General features: G+C 39.5%; 1 protein-coding gene and 1 pseudogene across 12 annotated transcripts in view; one reads left to right on the top strand and one right to left on the bottom strand.

The window, feature by feature from the left end:
• Positions 1–22,879, top strand: part of CARD8 (caspase recruitment domain family member 8) — a 101,516-nt gene that overhangs the window by 54,551 nt on the left and 24,086 nt on the right. For 10 of the 12 annotated variants that reach the window (XR_009181641.2, XM_058280510.2, XM_058280508.2 and 7 more), the window contains one exon: positions 1,698–2,446. The exons of the other annotated variants lie outside the window; for them this stretch is intronic. Coding sequence is in view for 9 of the 10 variants with exons in the window: in XM_058280510.2 (XP_058136493.1) it covers positions 1,698–1,969 (272 nt within the window). In the remaining variant the exon portion in view is untranslated. Of the gene's footprint in view, positions 1–1,697; positions 2,447–22,879 lie in introns of those variants that run through there. 12 annotated transcript variants of the gene reach the window in all.
• Positions 16,341–18,919, bottom strand: LOC101426067 (chondroitin sulfate synthase 1-like; annotated as a pseudogene).

Raw genomic sequence — 22,879 nt, forward strand, 5'->3', positions numbered from 1 at the left:
GCATATGTGCAGAATTCCCAAACAACACCCCTCCATCAACACACCACACTGTGGTGGAACATTTGCTACAGATAAGTTAATATCACCTGATTGTTACCATGTCCGTAGTGTACATTTGGCTCACATTTTCCATACTGCCTCATTATCAACACAGTACATCTTTCGCATAGATGCAAGAATTTTATGTTATTACTACCAACCATAGTCCATTCATCTCAGTTTTAATAACAAAATACTATTCCTTCAAATCTTTCTCTGAGTTTTCCGTCTTCTGTGAAGACTTCACTAGCCTCACATACTTCCAAGGTCAAAATATCCCTCTCTTTATATCCCAAGGCAATTCTTACATTCTTCTTGTGGCGCCAATAATAATAAAGATGATGATGAAGATGGTGGTGGTAATGGTGAAGATGGTGGTGATGATGGTGCTATGAAGATGATGGTGATGGTGATAATAGTGATGATGACTGTGGTGACAGGGACAATTCACCAAACCTCTGTAGGATGCGAAATATTCCGAGTATATATATTTGTACTCTATGGTCCTTAGTCCTGTCAAAAAAACTCTGGCTGGGCTACATCTGAGAAATACAGAGGGGCATCAGCATGAACATGGTAACATCCATGAATAAACAATCTTGTTTTGAGCATCTCTGGAGATCAGTGTAGACAGACACAAACCCTACACACATGGAGTTTATATTTTACCAAAGTGACAATAATGAAACTAATTATACAGTGATTATTTAATACAATTGTGATATGTGTTCCAGGGAAATTACAGAGATTTAGGAGAGGATAGAACAGGAGAATCTGATCTAACTTTGGGGGTATGAGAAAGTCACAGAAGGCATCCTTGAGAAAGTAAAAGGAAAGTTTATACCAAGATCAGAAGATTGATTAGAGGTTGCTAAACAACTGGGAAACGTGAAAAGCAACCCAGGCAGCAGGAATAAGATAGGAAAAAATCTTTCTGTAGCAACAACTTACTCAAATTAGGAGATGCTGAATGAATTTTTAAAGATAAATCTTAAGCCTTCACAGAAATTTCATAATTGAACTCTGGATTAATGGCCCAGATGACATAGCATTAATTATTGCTGACTTTGTGACAAATATTTTTTTTTCAAGAGGCACCCGTTGTACAAACAAAATAACCCCCATTTTGATGAAGCAACTAAAATGCAGAGAAGTTATGTGACTTGGCTCAGGTTACAGGGCTATTATATTACAGGACTCACTATGAGCCCTGAGTCTGATGGGAAAATATCATGTTACTTCTGTGTTGCATCCATTCACATTTCTTCCTCCACAGATTTGCCAGAAAAGCCATGAGTACAGGGAACCAGCCTAATCTAACTCCATGTATCTAGATAATGTACAGCTTCTGGAAATTTATGTACTTGAAGGTTTTTCATGGAATTTTAGAGGGATGCACCCAGTAGAGGGTGCAAATGAAAACCAGAAATAAGCCTGGAGGGGAGATACGGGATTGAGGACGATGCATTCATTGAATGCACTCAAATTCATGGATCACTGGAAATGGATCCATACCCTGTGAATGTGTGTCTGTAAGGTTTAGGTACGAAACAAGGAACAATATTTGCCCTGGAATGACAGCTTTTAGATGGGCGCAGGTCCTGAATCCTGTACGGGAGGCTTTCATCTCTGAGTCTACAATCCATCCTCCCATCCAGGTGCAGCCTTTATGAAGAAATACCGCCGGAGCCTCCAAGCCAGGATGGGGGACCTGGGTGGGGTGCTGGACGACCTTCAGGACTGTGAGGTCCTCACTGAGAATGAGAAGGAGCTTGTGGAGCAGGCACCGACACGGCAGAAGAGGAACGAGACCCTGCTGAGGCTGGTGGAGAACAAAGGGGGCCAGGCCCTGGAGAAGCTCTACGAGAGCCTCAGTGAAAGAGACCCTTACCTTATGAACTCCATCAGGCAGCCGAGTTTTTCACAGTGATTTAGACAGATCCTCGGTGTGCAGTAAAGAATTAGCCTTTCCCAAATTAAGATTTGATACCCTCTAAACCCTTGGAATGTTCTGCCTGATGAGAGTGTCTTTGTTTACCTGGGGCGTTGGGCCATGCCAGATAGTCTGTGATTTATGGTGGGGGCTTTGGGCCACTTAGTATCTATCAACTCCACCTCTGGAGAGCTGAGACTAAGATCAGTCCTGTGCGGAATCAGCCCTGTCTACAAGGCCAGTCTGCCATAAAAAATTCTGGATACCAAGGTTCGGATGGATTTCCCTGGTTGGCCACACTCCATGTGAGTTGCTACACAACTGTCTGCATGACTCCATTGGGAGTGGACCACTGGAAGTTCCACACCTGGTCGCTCCTGGACACTCCCCGATGTACCTCTTCCCTTTGCTGATTTCCATCTGTATCCTTTTACTGTAATAAACTGTAATAAACTGTAACCATGAGAACGATGACTTTGCTGAGTTCTGGGAGTCCTTCTAATGATTAACTGAACCTGAGGGTGGTCTTGAGTACCCCCTGCATCAAATTTGAACTTGGAGAGAGAATCCAGCCAATTTTCACTGGAAACGGCTAAAAGGAATATGACCATTGAGTTCAATAGCCGAGAGAGCAGGGCTGGATCCATAGCACAGGATCTGCTGAGGACAGACATGTAACCTAGCAGACACCTATTTATTGTATACAAAACTGGGAGGGAGGGATATAAAATGCAATGAAGAAAAAATTTGGACTTCTACTTACACCAGGATAGAGTAATAGGGACTAAATTTACCCTCTTGTCTAAAACAAACATAAAAACTAAATAAAATATAAGGAACAACAGTTTTAAAGAGATTGGACATGAGGTAATGAAGGACAGTGATGCCTGAGAGATACAAAGTGATCCCCAGGTTTGCCCTCAGTTACTTCCTGGAGAGAGTTTCCAGGCCACACGAAAGGGAGGGTGACCCAGGCAGACTCTGGCAGTCCTCTTGAGTTGCAGAGACAGAACTGTGTCCAAGGCAGACAATGGGGCAGAGTTCTTGGGTAGAATATTGGAGAGGAGAGGACTGTGAAGAGAGAATGCCAGCACTCTGCAAAGGGCACCCACAAATATTCAGCCAAGTACTGATTAGCACATGCTTGCGAGGCTGGAGTAGAAGCACCTGAAAGGATTAGAAAGGAAACAAGACAAGAATTTACATAAGGTTGGGAAAATACCTGCTCCCTCCAAGCCAGACTGGAAAATCTCATAATCGTGGGGCATTGTTTCAAATACTTAGAATTGGAGGGAAAAGAGTCTTAGATTAAATGTTGCTTTGGTCCCTACTAACAAAATCTTAAAATAAAAACCTGGAAGGGTCAAATTATTTACAAATAAATTAACTACTGCTTAGAACAAGGGTGAAAAATAGTTATGGGAATACAACCAACATCAATCAGAGTAATTCTTATTAGAAAAACGAAGAAAAATCATATTGCATCTTTTTAAAAAAAGATTTATTTTTAATTTATTTCTCTCCCCTTCCCCTCCCCCACTCCCCCATTGTCTGCTCTTTGTGTCCATTCACTGTGTGTTCTTCTGTCCACTTGTGTTCTTGTCAGCGGCACCGGGAATCTGTGTCTCTTTTTGTTGCATCGTCTTGCTACATCAGCTCTCCATGTGTGCGGTGCCACTCCTGTAAGGCTGCAATTTTATCACATGGGGTGGCTCTCCTTACAGGGTGCACTCCTTGTGTGTGGGGCTCTCCTATGCAGGGGACACCCCTGCATGGCAAGGCAATCCTTTCACGCATCAGCACTGCACGTGTGCCAGCTCACCACACCAGTCAGGAGGCCCTGGGTTAGAACCCTGGACTTCCCATGTGGCAGGTGGAAGCTCTATCAGTTGAGCCAAATCCATTTCCCCATATTCCATCTTAATAGATGAAGGAAAGGACTGGGAAAAATTCAACAACATTTCTGATAAAAACTCTCAGACAATGGAAGTAGAAGGAACTTTTCTAAATTTAATAAAGGTGTCTATGTAAAACCTTTAGCTGAAATAATGATTAATGGTGAATACTGAATGCTTTACCCCTAAGATCAGGATTAAACTAAGTATACCTGCTCCTACCAATTCTATTCAATAAGGAGCTGGAGGTTATAGTCCGTGAAACAGAAAGAAATTATACACATTGGAAAAGAAGAAGAAACACTCTATTTGGAGACACCATAATTGTCCATGTAAAAAAATCCTATGGAACCTACTCTCCAGTTCATTGGACTTACCCAGGTCAGCTATCAGGGAGATAAGGATCGTCAACCACCACACCAAGGAACTGAGAGAGTCTACAACTGCAAGCAGGAGAATCCCATCCATCAGCCATGTGGGATCTAAGCCCCCTCTTGATCTAGAGATGGAGTGGGCATTGCCATCCCAAGGTCCTCAGGAGGGAGGAATAAAATATGGATTAGGGTGGTCTTACTGGTATTCTACTATAGAATTATTATGACTCTAGCAGTGGAAGAAATTATATCATTGATGTGAAGACAGTGGCTGCGGGAATGGCTGAAGGCAGGGAAAGGGATAAAGAGGTGTGATATTGGGGCATTTTTGGGACTTGGCATTGTCCTGAATGATATTGCAGGGACAGATGTAGGACATTATATATCCTACCATAACCCACTGAAATGACTGGGAGAGAGTGTAAACTACAGCATAAACTATAAACATCATCTATATAAACGTCATCTAAATCATATAAATGTCAACTATATGGGAAACATTTCCATTTTCATATCTATACTTAGACCACACGAGAAACTTCACATTGGAAGACACAATGTGAATACCAGATATGTGGGAAACATTTCACTAATTGTTCTAACCTTGGATGAAAATGGAGGAAACCATTATATATATCATGTATGTGCGAAAGCATTCTTTAATATTTTGCCCTTAGATGACATAAAGGAATTCACTCTAAAAATGTTAAGATAGTGGAAGTGTTTTCAGTCATAACTCTAACTTTCAAACAAGTGAAAGAATCCACACAGGAGTATAATACTATGTCAATGTAATCAATGTATAAATGCTTTTATTTACAATTTCTCCTTAAACAATATAATTGTATTATCCTTGGAGGAATACTATGTCTGTAGGTACCTGCAGAAGGTTGTATCAGAACTCTAGCCCTGGTGTGCATGAGAAAAACTCAGAGTAGGAATAACATCTAAAACAGGTAATCAGAAGGAAAAGGCTTTCCAGGAGAAGGATAATCTAGAGGGAAAAATAGATAATTTTTTTTTGGAGAAGTTATTCAATGAAATAGCAGGAAAAATTGATTACTTAGAGTGACATTTTGAAATACATGAGGTTTCAAAATATATAAAAAATTCTGTGTATAATTAATAAAGGAACTCCTTCAATGAAAAAAGTAACTAGAATCAAGTGAGCTTCAACATTAACATATAAAACCCATTCTAGAGGGAAGTGGATGTGCCTCAAGCAGTTGGGCACCAGCCTATCACATGGGAGGTCCTGAGTTTGGTTCCCGATGCCTCCTAAGGATGATGAGCAAGACAGCGAGCTCATACGATGGACTGATGAAATAAGATGCCACAACGGAATGCCGCACGAAGAGACGACAGTGAGGAAACACAGTGAAAGACACATCAAGCAGGGAGTAGAGGTGGCTCAAGAAATTGGATGCCTCCCTCCCACATGGAAGATACTGGGTTCGGTTCCCGGTGCCTCCTAAAAAATGAAGATGAATAGAGTGCAGACAGTGAACGCGAACCATGAGATGGGGTAGAAATTAATAAAATAATATAAAATCAATTCAATTCTATATTATATACTAATAAAGAGCAATTAAAAGCAGACATTAAAAATCTATACCATTTATAATACCTTCAAAAATATAAAATAGAAATAAATCCAACATAAGATGTGCAAAATCTGTACACAGAAAACTATAAACCATTGTTGTGAGAAATTTAAGTTCTAAGTAGGGAGAGAAACCACATTCATGAACCAGAAGAGTCATAATTGATAAGACGTCAATTTTTTTCCAAATGGGTCAGTATATTCAATGCAATCCTAATCAAAACCCCAGCAGACTTTGCTGGTAGATGTTGACAATCAGATTCTCAGATTCATATGCAATACCAAGGCGCCAGAATAGCCAAAATAACTTTGAAAGAAGAACACAATTGGAGGACTAACATTACCAACCTTTAAATATTATTATATAGGTTTCTGATTCTGGGAGGATGGTGTCTCCTTATTCATCCAGCTAAGTGCGGCTAAAAACTCTGAACTTCACATATAAAACCAGCATAAGAAGATGCTCAAAGGAGGAGAGAAGGCAGACTAGCTACGGGCTCTCACATATGCCGGACCGTGTACTGGAGAATTTGGCAACCCAGAAACACCAAATAGCACAGACAAAAAGAGAAGTCCCCAGAAATGTCGGCTTTCTAACCAAAGCACAAGAAAAACGGCATTCTCGCAAGGTAAAAAATGTTAGACAATATTAAATATAACGTAATATCGTCTCCCCCCCCCCCCCCCCCCCCTGCATATGTTGAGGGGAGCATTTAAATTTCCACCATTCCTTGGCTGTAATAAAGTGTAAAATCAGAGAAGGCCAAGGGATTTTTCATTCCCTCCAGTGACAACAAGCCCCCTGTCCCGCCATTGTCAGTGGAGCCTGCTGGGGAACCAGAGGAGCCCTAGTTCCGAGTCAGAACTTCCAGCATCGCTCAGTGTTCACGAGCCCCTCCTCCCCAGGTGGTGTCGCTGGAGAGCACAAGAAGAGAATTAACCAGGCGCCCCTCCCCGTCCCAGCCCGGATGGGACTAGCTCAGGGCTTCCTCAACTCCTGGTGCACAGAACCATGAGAGAGATAATAAATTATTTTAAGCCAAAAATGTTGGATAAAAAAAAAAACACCAGTGGTAACAGGAACTACATGGTATAGATACATCATAAGAATAGGATAATGACAGGTTTTTCACTTGGCTGATTTTATTCTATACAGCTGATGATAAGCATTTACTAGTTTTGCAAACAAAAAATAGTTTCCATGAATTGACATGTTCCCTCTTTGTATCTATTCTGTATCTCCCTTTTAGCTTTATTTACCATCTTTCTTTCTTGTGAAAATGTGAATTTCTTATCGTTGGAAAATAACACACAGTATAGAAAAAATAAAGCTGTTTCAGAAATAGCCTAAATTTCTCACTCGCTGTTGTTTGAATCTCTTTCACCACACCTGAAGGAATAGTAATTCATCACCAAGTATGGGAAATGACTACTACCAGAAGCAGCTTCTTCTGTTTTTAGAGGCACTAGATGCTAAGAAGTTCGGTGTATTAATTTATAATCCGTATCTCTGAATCTTTGAAGATAATTATCCCCCTTTATGTAGTAGCATGCCTAATGCCTTAATCTCAGTGATATCCAAAGAGAGTAATAATATTTCTTCTAAATTTTATCTAAGTCTGATGTGATTCAGTCATTGACACATTTCTTAGAGAATGGAGGGAGGAGAAAGTTAAGGCAGGATGTGTTTATAGAGGATGGGCCTTGAGAAGAAATTCTGCTTATTCATGTGTATTCTAGTTCGCTAGAGCTGCTCAAGCATATACCATAAAGTGGGCAGGCTTTTTTTTTTTTTTTTTTTTTTTAAAGATTTATTTATTTATTTAATTTCCCCCCCTCCCCTGGTTGTCTGTTCTTGGTGTCTATTTGTTGCGTCTTGTTTCTTTGTCTGCTTTTGTTTCTTTGTCCGCTTCTGTTGTCGTCAGCGGCACAGGAAGTGTGGGCGGCGCCATTCCCGGACAGGCTGCACTTTCTTTTCACGCTGGGCGGCTTTCCTCACGGGCGCACTCCTTGCGCGTGGGGGCTCCCCCACGCGGGGGACACCCTTGCGTGGCACGGCACTCCTTGCGCGCATCAGCACTGCGCATGGCCAGCTCCACACGGGTCGAGGAGGCCCGGGGTTTGAACCGGGGGACCTCCCATATGGTAGACGGACGCCCTAACCACTGGGCCAAAGTCCGTTTCCCAGGGCAGGCTTTTAATAATGGGAATTGATTAGTTTCAAGGCTGAGAAAAGTGTCCAGATTAAGGCATCGTCAGGTGATGCTTTCTTCCCGAAGACTGGATACTGGTGATCCTGGATTTTTCTGTCATGTGGCAAGGCACATGGTGTTGTCCGCTGGTCTCTCTCTTCTCTTCCAGGTTTCTTTGCTTTCAGCTTCTTCTATGGTTTTCTCTTCTCCCTCTAGAGTACATTCCCTTATGAAGGACTTCAGTAAGAGGATTAAGACCCACCCAGGGCCACACCTGAATTAAAGTGACCAAATCAAAAGGTCCTACTTACAATAGGTTTACACCAACAGGAATAGATTAGCTTTAAGAACATACTTTTCTGGGGTCCACACAGCTTCGAACCATCACATGTGGAAAACAGTTTTAGAAAACACTGCTTGAAGTCATACCTTCTCTCAGCCTAGTCAGGAACTCTTACTAAAAGCTCCCCTTTCAGGACAGTTTTGGTATCACAAGTATTAATGTGGTTTTTTTTTTTCAAACACAATGCCTTTAACATTTTATCTATTGCTAGAATTATTAGAATACTCTAAGTACATTTAATATAGTAGATCACAGGAATGAAAGAAAATGCAAACATGAGTAGAAAATCCTTTTCCCCTAGTATATAGACTGGTTTGAGAAATTAATGTGTCAAATTTTCATAAACACTTCCATGAAACTTGGAGATGGAAAGTGGATAAATGAACTTCATAGAACAAGGAAGAGGAAAATGAACAGAATCCAACTAATTCTGAGAGAGGCTTTCCTGGCTAAGTACCTCACAAAAATAAGCAGAACGTGGCAGTTCCATTCTACCTTTGGCCCTGCCAATTTATAGTCATCTCAGCTATCAAGTACATTGACAATGTTGTGTACTTTCACCACTACTTCCAGAACATTTTCATCATCCAAAACAGATACTCATATCCATTAAACAATAACTCCTATTCTCCCCTCCCCCCAGCACTGATAACCTCTAATCTACTTTCTGTATCTATGAATTTGCTTACTTTAAGTGTTTAATATAAGATGAATCACAGAATATTTATCCTTCTCTGTATGGCTTATTTTACTCAACATGATGTCTTCAAGGTTCATCCATGTTGTACCATGTATCAGCACAGATAGTTTTTGAACATCTTTCTTCTTTATATAATCAGCTTTACCAGTGTTCTTATTTCTTCATATGGCTTTGAGTTACTGTCTAGTGTCCTTTTTTTCAGTCTGAAGGACTCTCTTTAGAATTTCTTGTAGGGCAGGTCTTCTGGCAATGAACTATTTAAACTTTTATCTGTAAATTTATTAATTTCTCCATTTTTGAGAGAAAATTCTTCCAGAATATAGATGTACTGGTTGACAGTTTTATTCTTTAAGAACTTTAATATGTCATCCCACTGTCTTCTAGCCTCCAGATGTCTAATGAGAAACTTGCTATAAATCTTATTGTGGATCCCTTGTATTAATATTTGACAAGTCACTTTTCTTTGGCTGCTTTCAAAATCCTCTCTTCGTATTTGGAATTTGACAATTTCACTATAATGTATCTTGGTGTGGACATTGTAGAGTCTGTCCTGACTAGAGTTGCACATCCTGGATGTGTATGGTTCCCTTTATTGCATTGAATATATTTAAGACAGTTGATTTAGACTTTTTTTTAAAGGATGTACCATGGATTGAACCTGGAACTTCGTACTTGGGAAGCAGGTGCTCAACCACTGAGCTACATCTGTTCCCCTTAAAGTCTTTGATTAATACTTCCAATGTATGAACTTCTTCAAGGATGTTTTCTGGTAAATTCTTTTTTTTTTTTCCCCAATGAATGGGTCATAATTTACTGAATCCTTATGTGCTTTGTAATTTTTTTGTTGAGAACTGGACATTCTGAATATTATATTGTTGTAACTCAGAAAATCTAGTTCTCCCATTCCTCTGGGATTAACTGTTGTTGCTGCTGTTATTGTTGAGGACTGGAGCATCAATTCCTAACTTTTCCAAAGTATTTTTGCCCTCAAACAGGGAACTGGAAGTGACAAGTGGAGAAAAAAGTAGATAGGGTCTCTTTAAGATTCCTCTGTTGCTTTTGCCTGAGCAGAGTTGGAAAAATTGCCACCTTAAGAGCCAGCCCACCAGTGATCTGAAGTAGCTGACTCAGTGATCAAAGCAGTAATCAGCAATCAGGCCATACACCCCAGAATATTGGAGGACTAGGACCTTATAGTCTACTCATAATGGCACCCACAGATGCTCAGGAGCTTGGGCTGCAGTCCCCAGTCCTGTGGCTGGGAGATGAGGAATGATAGCTGGTGAATGGAGGGTGAAATTCATTGATATTTACTGCAATTACCAACATCTTCCTACAGCTCAAAAAGTTCCTGTCAGTTCAACTCTCCCCAGGTGTCTTTTAATTAGTGTTTGCATGATATATCTTTTTTCATTCTTTTATTACTTACTTATATTTGCAATGGGTTTCTAGTACATCACATATAGTTGGATCATTTTTCTTTTACCCATTCTGACAATCTCCATCTTTTAATTAAAGGGTGTGTTTAAACCATTTACATTTAATGTAATTTTTGTATGTGGGAATGTAAACCACACATTTTATTTGTTCTGTTGATTTCCTATGTGCTTTATTCCTGTTTCTCCTTTATTTGCTTCTTTTGGGTTATTTAGCCATATTTCTTGTATTCTACTTTATTTATATATTTTTTTGGAATTTTGTTGTTTTGATTGCATTTCTCTAATTGTTAATGATGTTGAGCATCTTTTCATATATTTATTGGTCATTCAAATTCTTTGGAGAAATGTGTATTCAAATCCTTGGCTTCTTTTATAATTGAGTTGATTGTCTTTTTGTTTTTGAGTGGTAGGAATTCTGTATTCTAGATATTAAAGCCTTATCAGGTATATGGTTTCCAAATATTTTCTTTCAACATACATTCTATTTTCACTTTCTTGACAATGTCCTTTGATGCAAAAACTTTTAAATTTTGATGAAGTCCATTTTATCAATTTTTAAAATATTTTGTTGCTTTTGTTTATGGCATAAAATCTAAAAATCCATTGCTTACTACACGTTCTTGAAGTTATTTCCCTGTTTTCTTGTAAGACATTTATACTATTAGCTCTTATATTTATGCCATTGATGCATTTTGATTTCATTTTTTATGTGATGAGAGGTTGGGTTCCACATTCATTCTTTTGCATGTAGATATCCCAGAATAGTGATTCCAGTGTAATTTATTGTAGTGACTATTCTTTCCCCCATTGAATAGTCTTGGGACTTTCTAATTTAATATCTTTTTAATCCTTTTATAAATCATTAGAGAAACTCTTCTATTGAAAAAGACGGTGTAGCATGTCAGGAACATCCATTGAATCTTCCTTTATAAAAAGTAATTCTCTTCTTTGAAAGGAATGAAGTAATCCTGGAAAGAATTTTATTATTTTTCAACAGCACAAAAGGGCAGATGGTTGGGTACCATGATGAAATAACTCCAATAATTCTATCCAGTTGCAAGTGTTTCTTACTTCCATAAATCATATAAATGGTAAAGCAACCATTTGTGCTATAAAAGAAAACAAAGCAAATCACCAAGTAACTGATACTCTGTGTAGCTTTGATTTCAGGAGATAGCTGAGAAGAGAGGCTGGTTCTGTGAATATGCCAGGCTCTCCTGTGGTGTCTTTGGAGGAGATTCACCATATAGAGACTGCTCCAGACCATAAGGACCACAAAGAGGGTATCTCGAATCACCGTAGCACTTATAAATGCCACTCTATGGTGGTAGTCAGACTCCCCAGTTTTACAATATTCTTCTTGAAACCCAACTCTATCAACAGTTACATTTTTATTGACTTATATGCTTATGATAACATGGCTATATATCAGCATGTTGATGATCCGGAAGAAAAGGAAAAAGGGAAAAATGAGCCTTGAAATTTCAGGTTTAAGCCGTACCCATTTAGAATTACTGGGACTGATAATGATGGCTTGACATGCACTCAGGAGAGAGGTATTGCAGATAGAAAGACCCCAGGTAACTCTGTAAATGTACAATATTATTTTACAACCAGTATCCTTCGTAAGTTGTCCTACTCCAAATGATGCCATTATATTTGGAATCATCCTGAAAATGATGGTCATGACATTGACCAAAGTCAGGTGTATTATAATATCATCAATGTGCTTCTTTAGGTGAGGCTGAACTAAGAAGGTGTACATATATAACACCAAGAGCAGTGAATTGCCCATAATCCCAATACAAAACTGAAGTATAAGGAAAATCCTCCAAATCATGTCACTTGAAAACATGATCTTCATGGTATATTACGTGATATAGTTAGCGCATACAGACCTCAGATAAAACATAAATCGATTATGATGTAAAAGTAAAAGTAATTGAGACTGTGGAAGAAATTAATGCAGAGTGTTGAAATGTTACAATCTGTATTTCAGGTCAAGATGAGGCAGTTCCAGAGGCTGGATTCAAGGTATTCTCACAAATCCCAGAGAGCAGAATTAGGTTTTGTGAAGAAGTTGGAATGTAAATGCTAACACCCTTCATTTGGCCTATATGAAAGACATATTTGCATAAGGCATGTTTTTTTTCACAGTTTTAGGTTGCATTTTTTCTCTAAATCTTTAGGTTTCAAAATTCTGACTTTTCTGTAGAACATTATGCTTTTAATGCATAGGGAATAGCATGTGTATTTGAATTTTATCAGATTTTGAGTACAGTATACAATTCTTCTAAGGATATAGTCATCATTTTTAAAGTTTAACTAAAACTGAAGTTTTCATTTGGGAGCCATTTTGTACCCTTTCCTCCTGGAAGAGTTTAAAGTGTTTGGAGACATTTTCGGTTCGCACACCTGGATTGGGTGCTACTGGCATCTGGTAAGCAGAAGCCAGGACTGCTGCTAAATATACTGCAATGCACAGGACTACTCCCTTCACAAGGAATTCTCTGGCTCAAAATGGCAGCCATATGAAGGTTGAGAAACTAATATACAAAATCTTACATGTATCTTGCTGACTATACTGTATCCAAAATCCACATTTTGTTCTAACATTTTGCTTGTATATTTGTTATGGCAACAGATTTAGTAGATTCGCAATGCAGTTAGGGTAAGAATAAGTATGACATTAAGGCTGACAGTCAAATTCATAAGGTTAATACCTCATCTATATTTATTTAGTTTTTTAGTTGTTTACTACATTATTCTCTCTCAAACTCATTTTTCTACTCACCCAGTTGTTATCTAATTCATAAGCCTTCTTTGCTTCATTGGCCTCTAGTGAGTTCCATGTGTCTTATTCTTTATGCTGAAGGAGTCCATACAAGTATTTTAAACTTACTCACCTGTATTCTTTTCCTTCACAATTCTCTACTCTGACATTCATCCTTACCACACCAATGATATTCTCATCATCTAGCAGAAAGGGAGGAGGGACCAAAATGTTTACTGAACACATATGATATGGGAGATATTATTCCTCCATTATCTCATTTGTTCTTCTACCAACTTTATAATTTAGGTTTTGTTATCCTGATTTGTTTGAAATTGGGATACTTGATATGGTTGACAGTTGTTGACCATACTCTCATTCTTGAAAATACATCTTCTGTTTAGTTTTGTGGCACGACAGTTTTCAGCTTCACCATTGAAGCTTTTTTTTTTTTTTTTTACCATTACCTTCCTTTCCAGTTTATTAAGATTGGCCTTTTCTCACTCCATAATGTTAATTAGACTTCTCTCTTCAGTTGTCCCCTCACTCCACACACCTTCCCTCAGCCATACAATCTTTGTCAGTAATGTTACCATCCAGCTCAATTCCCCAAATTCCCTTAGATCTTAATGAAGTTCAGACTTCTTTGTGCTGGGAGAGAAGCCCTGGATAACTTACCAGGCTCTCATCTGAAATTTACGCAGGCTCCTCACTGCACGGTACCTGACTGCATAAGTGGTTGTTACCCACTCTACATGACTACACAGGAAAAGGTAAGCACCTTACAATGGAAGATAACATCATCTGGAAGCACTGAGTTAAAATACCCAAAGTTTAACATTCAATAAAAAAATCAGGAGTAGAAATACACAGAAATAATAGAAAACCATGATTAAGGCTGCAATAAAGGCATACCAACAGTTGTCCAGATAGAAGATATGCATGTAGGGAATTTTAAATAACTAGGATAACACATTATTTGCATTCAATCAGGACAAGAATACTATAAAACCCTTTTTTGGGCATAAGAGATTCAGGAAAGGAATTTAAGTTTACATCAATGTGGAAGGGGCTGTGCAACTCAAGGTCTAGGAAAGATGAGTTGAGTCAAAGGAACAGAGCAAGCCACTAACCACAATACCCTGGAGAACTAGAATAGGAGTGTAGGGAGGATCTGGTAGGGAAATCCAAGTAGCCATGGATGTCAGGTCACTAAATTTGTTTTGTGACAGGGTAGCTTGTGGAGATACTGTGCAAGCTGCCCAATCTGAGATACTGAATTATGCTTGGTAACTGGCTTGGGGCCATTTGGAAGCAGACAATCTGGGATCTGGGGCCTGCTGTGAACTTTTGTGTCTGTCCTTGACTCTGAATGCCATAATATGACAAGATTAGTGGCCTCTGCTTCATTCTTACCTTCCCAGGTTCATGAGGGTCCTCTTTTTGTCAACCCAACCCAGAATTTTACATGGAAGAGTATTCTGTGAAGTGCAGTTCTGAATCTTAGACAACACGTAAGACCAAGCTGACAAGTTGAAAGTCCGCCCCTTTGTCAATTTGACACCTATATATACCCCTTTAACATCCAAGTAAAGATAATAACAAAGTCATGCTTCCATATAACATGGTGCAATTATTCCTCAAAGAACTGAAAACATTCAAATCTTCTCCCAAAAGAGGATATAAAAGGTCATCCTTATATGATTGTATTTGAATGATATTTCTTCCTCCTATAACATTTCCTATCCTGTAAATTAATTTCAGTCACATAGGATTAAAAACTATTAATAGACCTTATGTTAGTTTTGGGGAAACAGGAAGTGGGAAAAAGAAATGATAAAAAGATGGAGAATTAGTACTTCCCTTAGGCAGAACAGAGAAGGTATACTGTTATTCCTCCCAGGGGAAATCAGACTGCTTTTGGGTAGTGTTTACTAAGAGATATAGTGGAAAAAAGTATTCACAAAATCAATAACTGCATACCAGTTTCCAGGGGCTGTGTTTATTTTAGTAAAGAAACCACAACTGGAGCAATACCTGCGATTAGAAACATCTTTTGACAACCCCAGTGATTTCATCAGCATTTTTTCTTTTCTCTTTAAGTGATATGCATTGGATTACAATAATTTTTCTTTCATTCTAAGTAATAATATTTTACACTTTAAAGAGAAGGGTCGGGAAGAGGGGAATTAACAAATCCTTTTGGAAAGTTATTGCTGGGTCCATTTAGGCCAAACCAGTGACAGCTACTCTGTACGACAAAAGAGCTGCACGCGTTTTGCTCGCTCCCCTTACTTTAATACTTAGAGAGCCACAGGAAGCACAGTTTGGGAGAAACAATCAATTTTGGAAAGCTCTCCTAAGATGACACTACAACCATGATCATATCTCCTTACTTTACAAGTTATCAAAAAATGGTTTTGTTTTTTGTTTTGCTTTGAATAAAAACTGTTGTAGGGCAGTGGATGTAACTCAAGTGGTTGGGCACTTGCTTTCCCCACAGGATGTCCCGGTGCCTCCGAGGGGCATGGAAACAAACAAGAAGCACATAGACCAGGAAGCCAAGTCAAGGGAGCCGATGTAGCTCAGTAGGTTGAGCATCGGCTTCCCACATACCAGGTCTGGGGTTCAATCCCCAGGCCCCAGTTCCTCAAAACAAAACGAAACAAAACAAAACAAAACAAAACACTTCTGTAGAAAAGATGAAAGATAGAACCTGTGGAATGTTAACAGGCACAAGGGAACATTTCCAGAGTTGCAGTGTTCTGTTCTGATAACACCTTGTAGGAGATGCAACATTTTCTGCCATAGGACTGATTAGCAGGTCTGCTGCATAACGTTCAGCAGAGATATGTTCAAAGGCAAGCACTGATCACATTTTTGCTCAAAAACCTCAACCTTAATCTTAAAATAGTCCTTTGTAAGAAAATCACATGTGAAGTATATCCTTGTATGGACTTCGAGAACCTTTTAAAATTAGATAGTACAAATGTCTTCTCCAGCAGCCTAGACATTAGGCTGTCCTGATGAGCCATTACTATTGCTGCTTCTACTTCACTTGATCGTTTTTTTCTAGTCACATTTCAGCCAATTGCTGTGTGGACGCCAAGCTCATTTGTACTGTTTGGGGTCAAGATTGGGGTCTCAGAAGACAGGATCATGGACGTGGACTCCTCTTACTTCTTGGTTTCTAGACGTCTTCAAACTGCCTGAACCACTTTGTTGAAAATGTCCACATCCTCAAGCCCCCAGCCTTGGGTGGAAACATCAAAGTCACCTCATGGGACAAGATCTCCCTCATAAATACAAGTGATGCCAACCCAGAGTTTCTCCAGAAGCCAATTTTCTGAATAAATGCAAAATGGTTGTCTCTGGGATCTTTCCCACTATAAACAATCTTTGGATCGTACTAAGTAAAGATGACTAGAAATACATTTGCTGGCCTAGAATCATATTTGCACAACATCCCGGAAGGAATTCTATAGTAAATGCGTGGTCAGTGTCATAGAAGAAGAGTAAGGATTCATTACTAAACTGAGAGGATCCTACTGAAGGGCCAGGGCTCTGGAAAATTCTCCAGACACGGGCAAAATCTGCACATCAGCTGTAGGATACTGCTTGAGATTCTCGCTCATTAGTTCAAACTTTTTGGACTTGTCACGGCTGGAATCAGAATTGAAAAGCAGAACAAGCTTGACATTCTGATTTGGGATAAGATATGCCTTGCAAAGTTTCCCATGAATCTCACAAACATATCAAAACATCTAGAGAGAGGAATCAATATGTTTATCATTTAATCTTTGAGTTTTTGTGTCCTTTTTTTGGACGAAGGGAGCTGAAATAAAACAAGTTTCTTCAGGGAATTCAAGAGAAAGGATAAGGATCCAGATTCTGGGTTAATTTTGTTGGCCTGTTCCTTGTGCTCCACAATGGATCTTGCTGAAGACGTGCTACAGACATGCCTGCCTCTGTAACTTTTCTCAGGGACAAAAGGTTTGATATCCTTAAGCGGTTGGCTGAGAAAGGGGCCATAAAGGCTTTGCACCTGCACCACTTTATCTAAACTGGTTTTTTAGCTGCTGAAATCGAAGACAAGTTTGGTGTGCTTGAGACAACACAGGACTGAGAAATTGCTCATACCCTCCTCATAAGACCTCTGGCCTCACCCTTTTTTTCGTTTGATTTTGTTTTGGTTATTTGGTTTTGGTTTTTACTTGTTTTTCTTCTCAATATCCCTTTTCATTTTCTTTTTTCCTATAAAAACCCTAGCTCCCTTTTTCACTTTGAACTGCTTTTGGGAAGATTCCCCAGTTCCTTACTTTTGCACTCGCAATAAATCACCTTTTCACTAAGAGATGCATTTGTACTTTGTGGCACTGGATCGGGAAGGCCCGTCTGTTGGAAATCGCCGTGCTTATGGTAACACCTACTCATGAACCCGTCATCTTCTTGCTTCTGTGCTCTTTAAGGAGGAGTAACAGGTCCAGGTTTGCTCAGCCCCATGCCTGGAGTAAATGAAAAATGGACATAGTGCATCTCCTTAAAACCAGTGAGGCACTCTCTGGACTTGGCCTTGGAGTTGATCACCTCCATAACCTGTATGACAACATCATCCAAGGTTTCTCTCTGGGCAGAGTCCATCCCTCTTCGAAGGGACTGACCATCAGCAGCCAAATACAAATATTTTCCAGTAAGAAATTCCCATTCCAAAATCTCTCCCTGGGGCTGAAACCTCCCAAAAGAAGGAGGAGTTCCAGCTGCAGAGCTTCTTTCTGAATCTCGGGATTACCCTATTTGCTCATCAGGATAATTTCTTGTTGGAGCTCTATGTGCCAGGATGGAGTTCAGCTATCTTGCCCCTAAGCCTAGAGCTGTAAAGTCAGTACCGGTAGGGTGGGTTTTTGTTAGGGTGTGATGTGATAGCTCCGTGAATTCGACTGTTACAGAGATCGTGAATGTAACATTTGTGGAAACCAGCCCAAGCAGCCCATGGAGCCTGGCGCCCCTGCCCATCTGGCCCGAGTCACCCGCAGGCCCCACTCCCACCTAAAAAGGCTTTTGTTGTCTTCCCATTTAATTCACTGCCCTGGACCCAGCGATCACTTAGCTACACCAAAGATCTCAGTACTTCAAGCCATTCTCAGTACTCTTTGGACCTCTTGTCCATTGGGGTAAAGTACCTCCTCCTTGTCTCTGACAGTTGAATGTCACCACTTTGACTTCTGCCACTACAGGATCCCATCTTCCTCAAAGAAATCGAGGAGCTCATTTTAATGATGATGTCATTAAATGTCATGCCTAGCTTGCAGAAAACAGTCTCTGCAGAACCTTTGAAGGGAGGATACACTTTCATCCCAGGATTTCCTCAATCCTTGCTGAAGGGGACATCATCTTGGATCTCCTGGGGTACGTGGGGAAGTAGGTTACTGAGTTGTAATGAAAACCCATTCCATTTTTCCCATCTTCCTTCGCCTTTGTATAACTACCTCCATATATACCAAATAATTTCTGACAACATAAATTTATTTAATTCAGACCTTTTTTTTTTAAAGGAGGTACCGGGAATTGAATCCTGGACCTCACATATGGGGAGTAGGTGCTCAACCACTGAGTGACGCCCGTACCCATAATTCAGACCAATTTTGAATCAAGGATTCAGTCATGCAAATGAGAACAAGGTGGATGGACCCAGCTGCTTGAGCTAAGATGACAATTTCAGAATGTCTAGTTAACATATCCTACCAATGAGTTCGATGTCATTCCACATGACATTATTGCCATGGAATCCCACATTCCTCAGCTTTCTTTTTATACAGATTGGTAAAATCTTGCAGTTCTTTTGTTGTACATGGCACCTGACACCAGTTAACTTTGTATCTGACACACCAAGGTCTACTAGGACTTGAATTCGGTAAAGATTTGAAATTAATGAGAATTGTGAAAATGGGTCTAAAATTGTTTAGCTTTCCTGTTCAAGGAGAGGTTACTAAAATTGTTTCAGGCAAAAAGAGAATACGATCCTAACAAAAGGCGAGGAAGGACCGTTTGTATTTTGAAATTCGTCGCAAAATTTGGGAGTTCAAGGACTTCCCAGATGTCCCTACCACAATTTCAGTGTCCCAATCTTTTCCATTCAAAGCCCTAACTTTAAAATTAGTACAACAGTGAGACAGTGAATGTATTTCATGTTATTATTGCTCAGCCACTCTTGGGAGCAAAATTTGAATTTCATTTTCAGAAATCTGAACTCGGGGACTCTAGGATATAAGGGCTTATTTTAAGATGTTGTTGAAATCCTCTGAACCCATCATTTTTTCCTTCAAGTTTTCCAGTGCACTTAGAAGCAACTAGTCTATTCCACCATTTTATCCTCTCTATTTCCACCATAGTGTTCTATGGAAGCAGATAGATGGTCATGCAAAGCCTTGCCTTCCATGGATATTAGACTCCAAATAACTATGGGTGGTATTTAACTAAATGTCATGGAACCGCACATGACAGGTAGCCAGTATTCATTTACCACTGACAATGTGGTTTTAATGTTTTAAAATGTAGTCAGATGAGAGGGGAAAAAATCCTTATTTCCTTTCTGAAGTTTCTGATACCCTGGAACCACTTTTGATACTAAAGCTCGTATCAGTCAGGAAACCAGATTGACTAAAATTTTAATTTAACTAAGGGGAGTACTTTCAGAGTTTAAACTTACTGAAATGTAGGAGAGACTGGTAGAGAGGAGTTGGAGGATCAAAGAGAACCAATAACCAGGAGAACCTAAAACATCGGCAGGTGGGGAGGAAGAATTGCTGGAAAACAGGCACCTATGGGAGACTAGCCATTGTAGTGGTGTTGTAAAGGGGAAGGTCATGGGGAGATCAATGGAAGTTGCCACCTCTGTGAAAGCTACAGCTCACGCTTGCCAGTTAGTTGACTTGGACGCTTCTTTCTAGGGGCCAGTTATCAGGAAGATGACCTGGACATCTGGGAGCCTATGAGGTTCCCATGACTCTGTTTGCCATTAGTTCTCATTGCCATGACACCTTTAAAATTCCCAATCCCATTCCTCCACATCCTCTCCAGCATTTGTAGTCTTCTGTTTTTTTTCATAGCTGCCAATCTTATGGGAGTAAGATGGTATCTTATTGTAGTTTTGATTTGCATTTCCCTGATAGCTAGAGATTTGGAGCATTTTTTCATGTGGTTTTTAGCCATTTGTATTTCTTCTTTGGATAAGTGTCTGTTTAAATCTTTTTCCCATTTTTAAAATGGGTTGTTTATCTTTTTATTTTCAAGATATAGGAGTTTTTTATATATGCAAGTTGTAATCTCCTATCCAATATATGGTTACCAAATATTTTCTCCCATTGTGTAGGCTCTCTTTTCACTTTCTTGACAAACTCCTTTGAGGTGCAGAGGGCTGTAATTTTGAGGAGGTCCCATTTATCTATTTGTTCTTTTGCTGCTTGTGCTTTTGGTGTGAAGTTCATGAAGCCATTTCCTATTAAAAGGTCTTGTATATGCTTCCCTACACTGCTTTCCAAAGTCTTTATGGTCTTGGCTCTTATATTTAGGTCTTTGATCCATTTGAGTTGATTTTTGTATAAGGTGTGAGATGGTAGTCCTCTTTCATTCTTTTACATATGGATACCCAGTTCTCCAGGCACCATTTGTTGAATAGGCCATTCTCTCCAAGTTGAAGGGTTTGGTGGCTTTATCGAATATTATATGGCTATATATATGAGGATCTATATCAGAACTCTCAATTCGGTTCCACTGGTCTGTGTGTCTTTCCTTGTGCCAATACCATGCTGTTTTCACTCCTGTAGCTTTGTAGTATATTTTTTTTTTTTTTTTAAAGATTTATTTATTTTATTTAATTTCCCCCCCTCCCCTGGTTGTCTGTTCTTGGTGTCTATTTGCTGCGTCTTGTTTCTTTGTTCGCTTCTGTTGTCGTCACCGGCACGGGAAGTGTGGGCGGCGCCATTCCTGGGCAGGCTGCTCGTTCTTTTCACGCTGGGCGGCTCTCCTCACAGGCACACTCCTTGCGCGTGGGGCTCCCCCACGCGGGGGACACCCTTGCGTGGCACGGCACTCCTTGCGCGCATCAGCGCTGCGCGTGGCCAGCTCCACACGGGTCAAGGAGGCCCGGGGTTTGAACCGCGGACCTCCCATATGGTAGACGGACGCCCTAACCACTGGGCCAAAGTCCGTTTCCCTGTAGTATATTTTGAAGTCAGGTAGTGTGATTCCTCCAATTTCATTTTTCTTTTTCAATATGTCTTTGGCTATTTAGGGCCTCTTTCCTTTCCAAATAGATTTCATAGCTAATTTTTCTAGTTCCTTAAAGAATGCTGTGTTGATTTTTATTGGGATTGCATTGAATGTGTAGATCAGTTTTGGTGGGATAAACATCTTCATAATATTTAGTCTTCCTATCCATGAACAGGGAATATTCTTCCATTTATTTAGGTCTTCTTTGATTTCTTTGAAAAGTCTTGTGTAGTTCTCTGTGTATAAGTTTTTTACATCTTTAGTTAAATTTATTCCTAGGTATTTGATTTTTTTTATTGACTATTGTAAATGGTATTTGTTTCTTGATTTCCTCCTGAGCTTGCTCATTATTGGTGTACAGAAATGCTACTGAATTTTGCGCATTGATCTTATAACCTGTGACTTTACTAAACTCATTTATGAGTTCTAGAAGCTTTGTTGTAGACCTCTCAGGGTTTTCTATGTATAGGATCATGTCATCTGCAAATAATGAAATTTTGACTTCTTCCTTTCCAATTTGAATGCCTTTTATATCCGGTTCTTGCCTCAGTGCTCGAGAAAGTACTTCTAAGACAATGTTAAATAGAAGGGGAGACATTGGGCATCCTTGTCTTCTTCCTGATCTTAGAGGGAAGGATTTTAGGATTTCTCCATTGTAAACAATGTTGGCTGTGGGTTTTTCATATATACTCTTTATCATGTTCAAAAAATTTCCTTGTATTCTGATCTTTTGGAGTGTTTTTATCAAGAAAGGGTGCTGTATTTTGTCAAATGCTTTTTCTGCATCTATAGATATAATCATGTGATTTTTCCCTTCAATTTGTTTATATGGTGTATTATATGGTGATTTTCTTATGTTGAACCATTCTTGCATACCTGCAATGAATCCCACTTGGTCATGGTGTATAATTCGTTTAATGTGTTGTTGAATACGGTTAGCATGTATTTTTTGAGGATTTTTGCGTCTAGGTTCATTAGAGAAATTGGTCTGTAATTTTCCTTTGTTGTGGTGTCTTTGTTTGGCTTTGGAACTAGGGTAACGTTGGCATCATAGAATGAGCTAGGTAATGTTCCTTCTATTTTGATTTTTTGGAAGAGTTTCAGCAAGATTGGTGTTCTTTCCGGAACGTTTTGTAGAATTCACCTGTGAAGCCATCTGGCCCTGGGCTCTTCTTAGTTGGGAGGTTTTTAATGACTGATTCTATCTCTTTACTTGTGATTGGTTTGTTGAGATCATCAATTTCTTCTTTCATCAATATAGGCTGCTTATATGTTTCTAGGAATTTGTCCATTCCCTCTGAATTTTCATTTTTGTTGTAT

This window comes from Dasypus novemcinctus, chromosome 18 (assembly GCF_030445035.2).
Source record: "Dasypus novemcinctus isolate mDasNov1 chromosome 18, mDasNov1.1.hap2, whole genome shotgun sequence".
In the NCBI taxonomy this organism is placed as follows: Eukaryota; Metazoa; Chordata; class Mammalia; order Cingulata; family Dasypodidae; genus Dasypus; species Dasypus novemcinctus.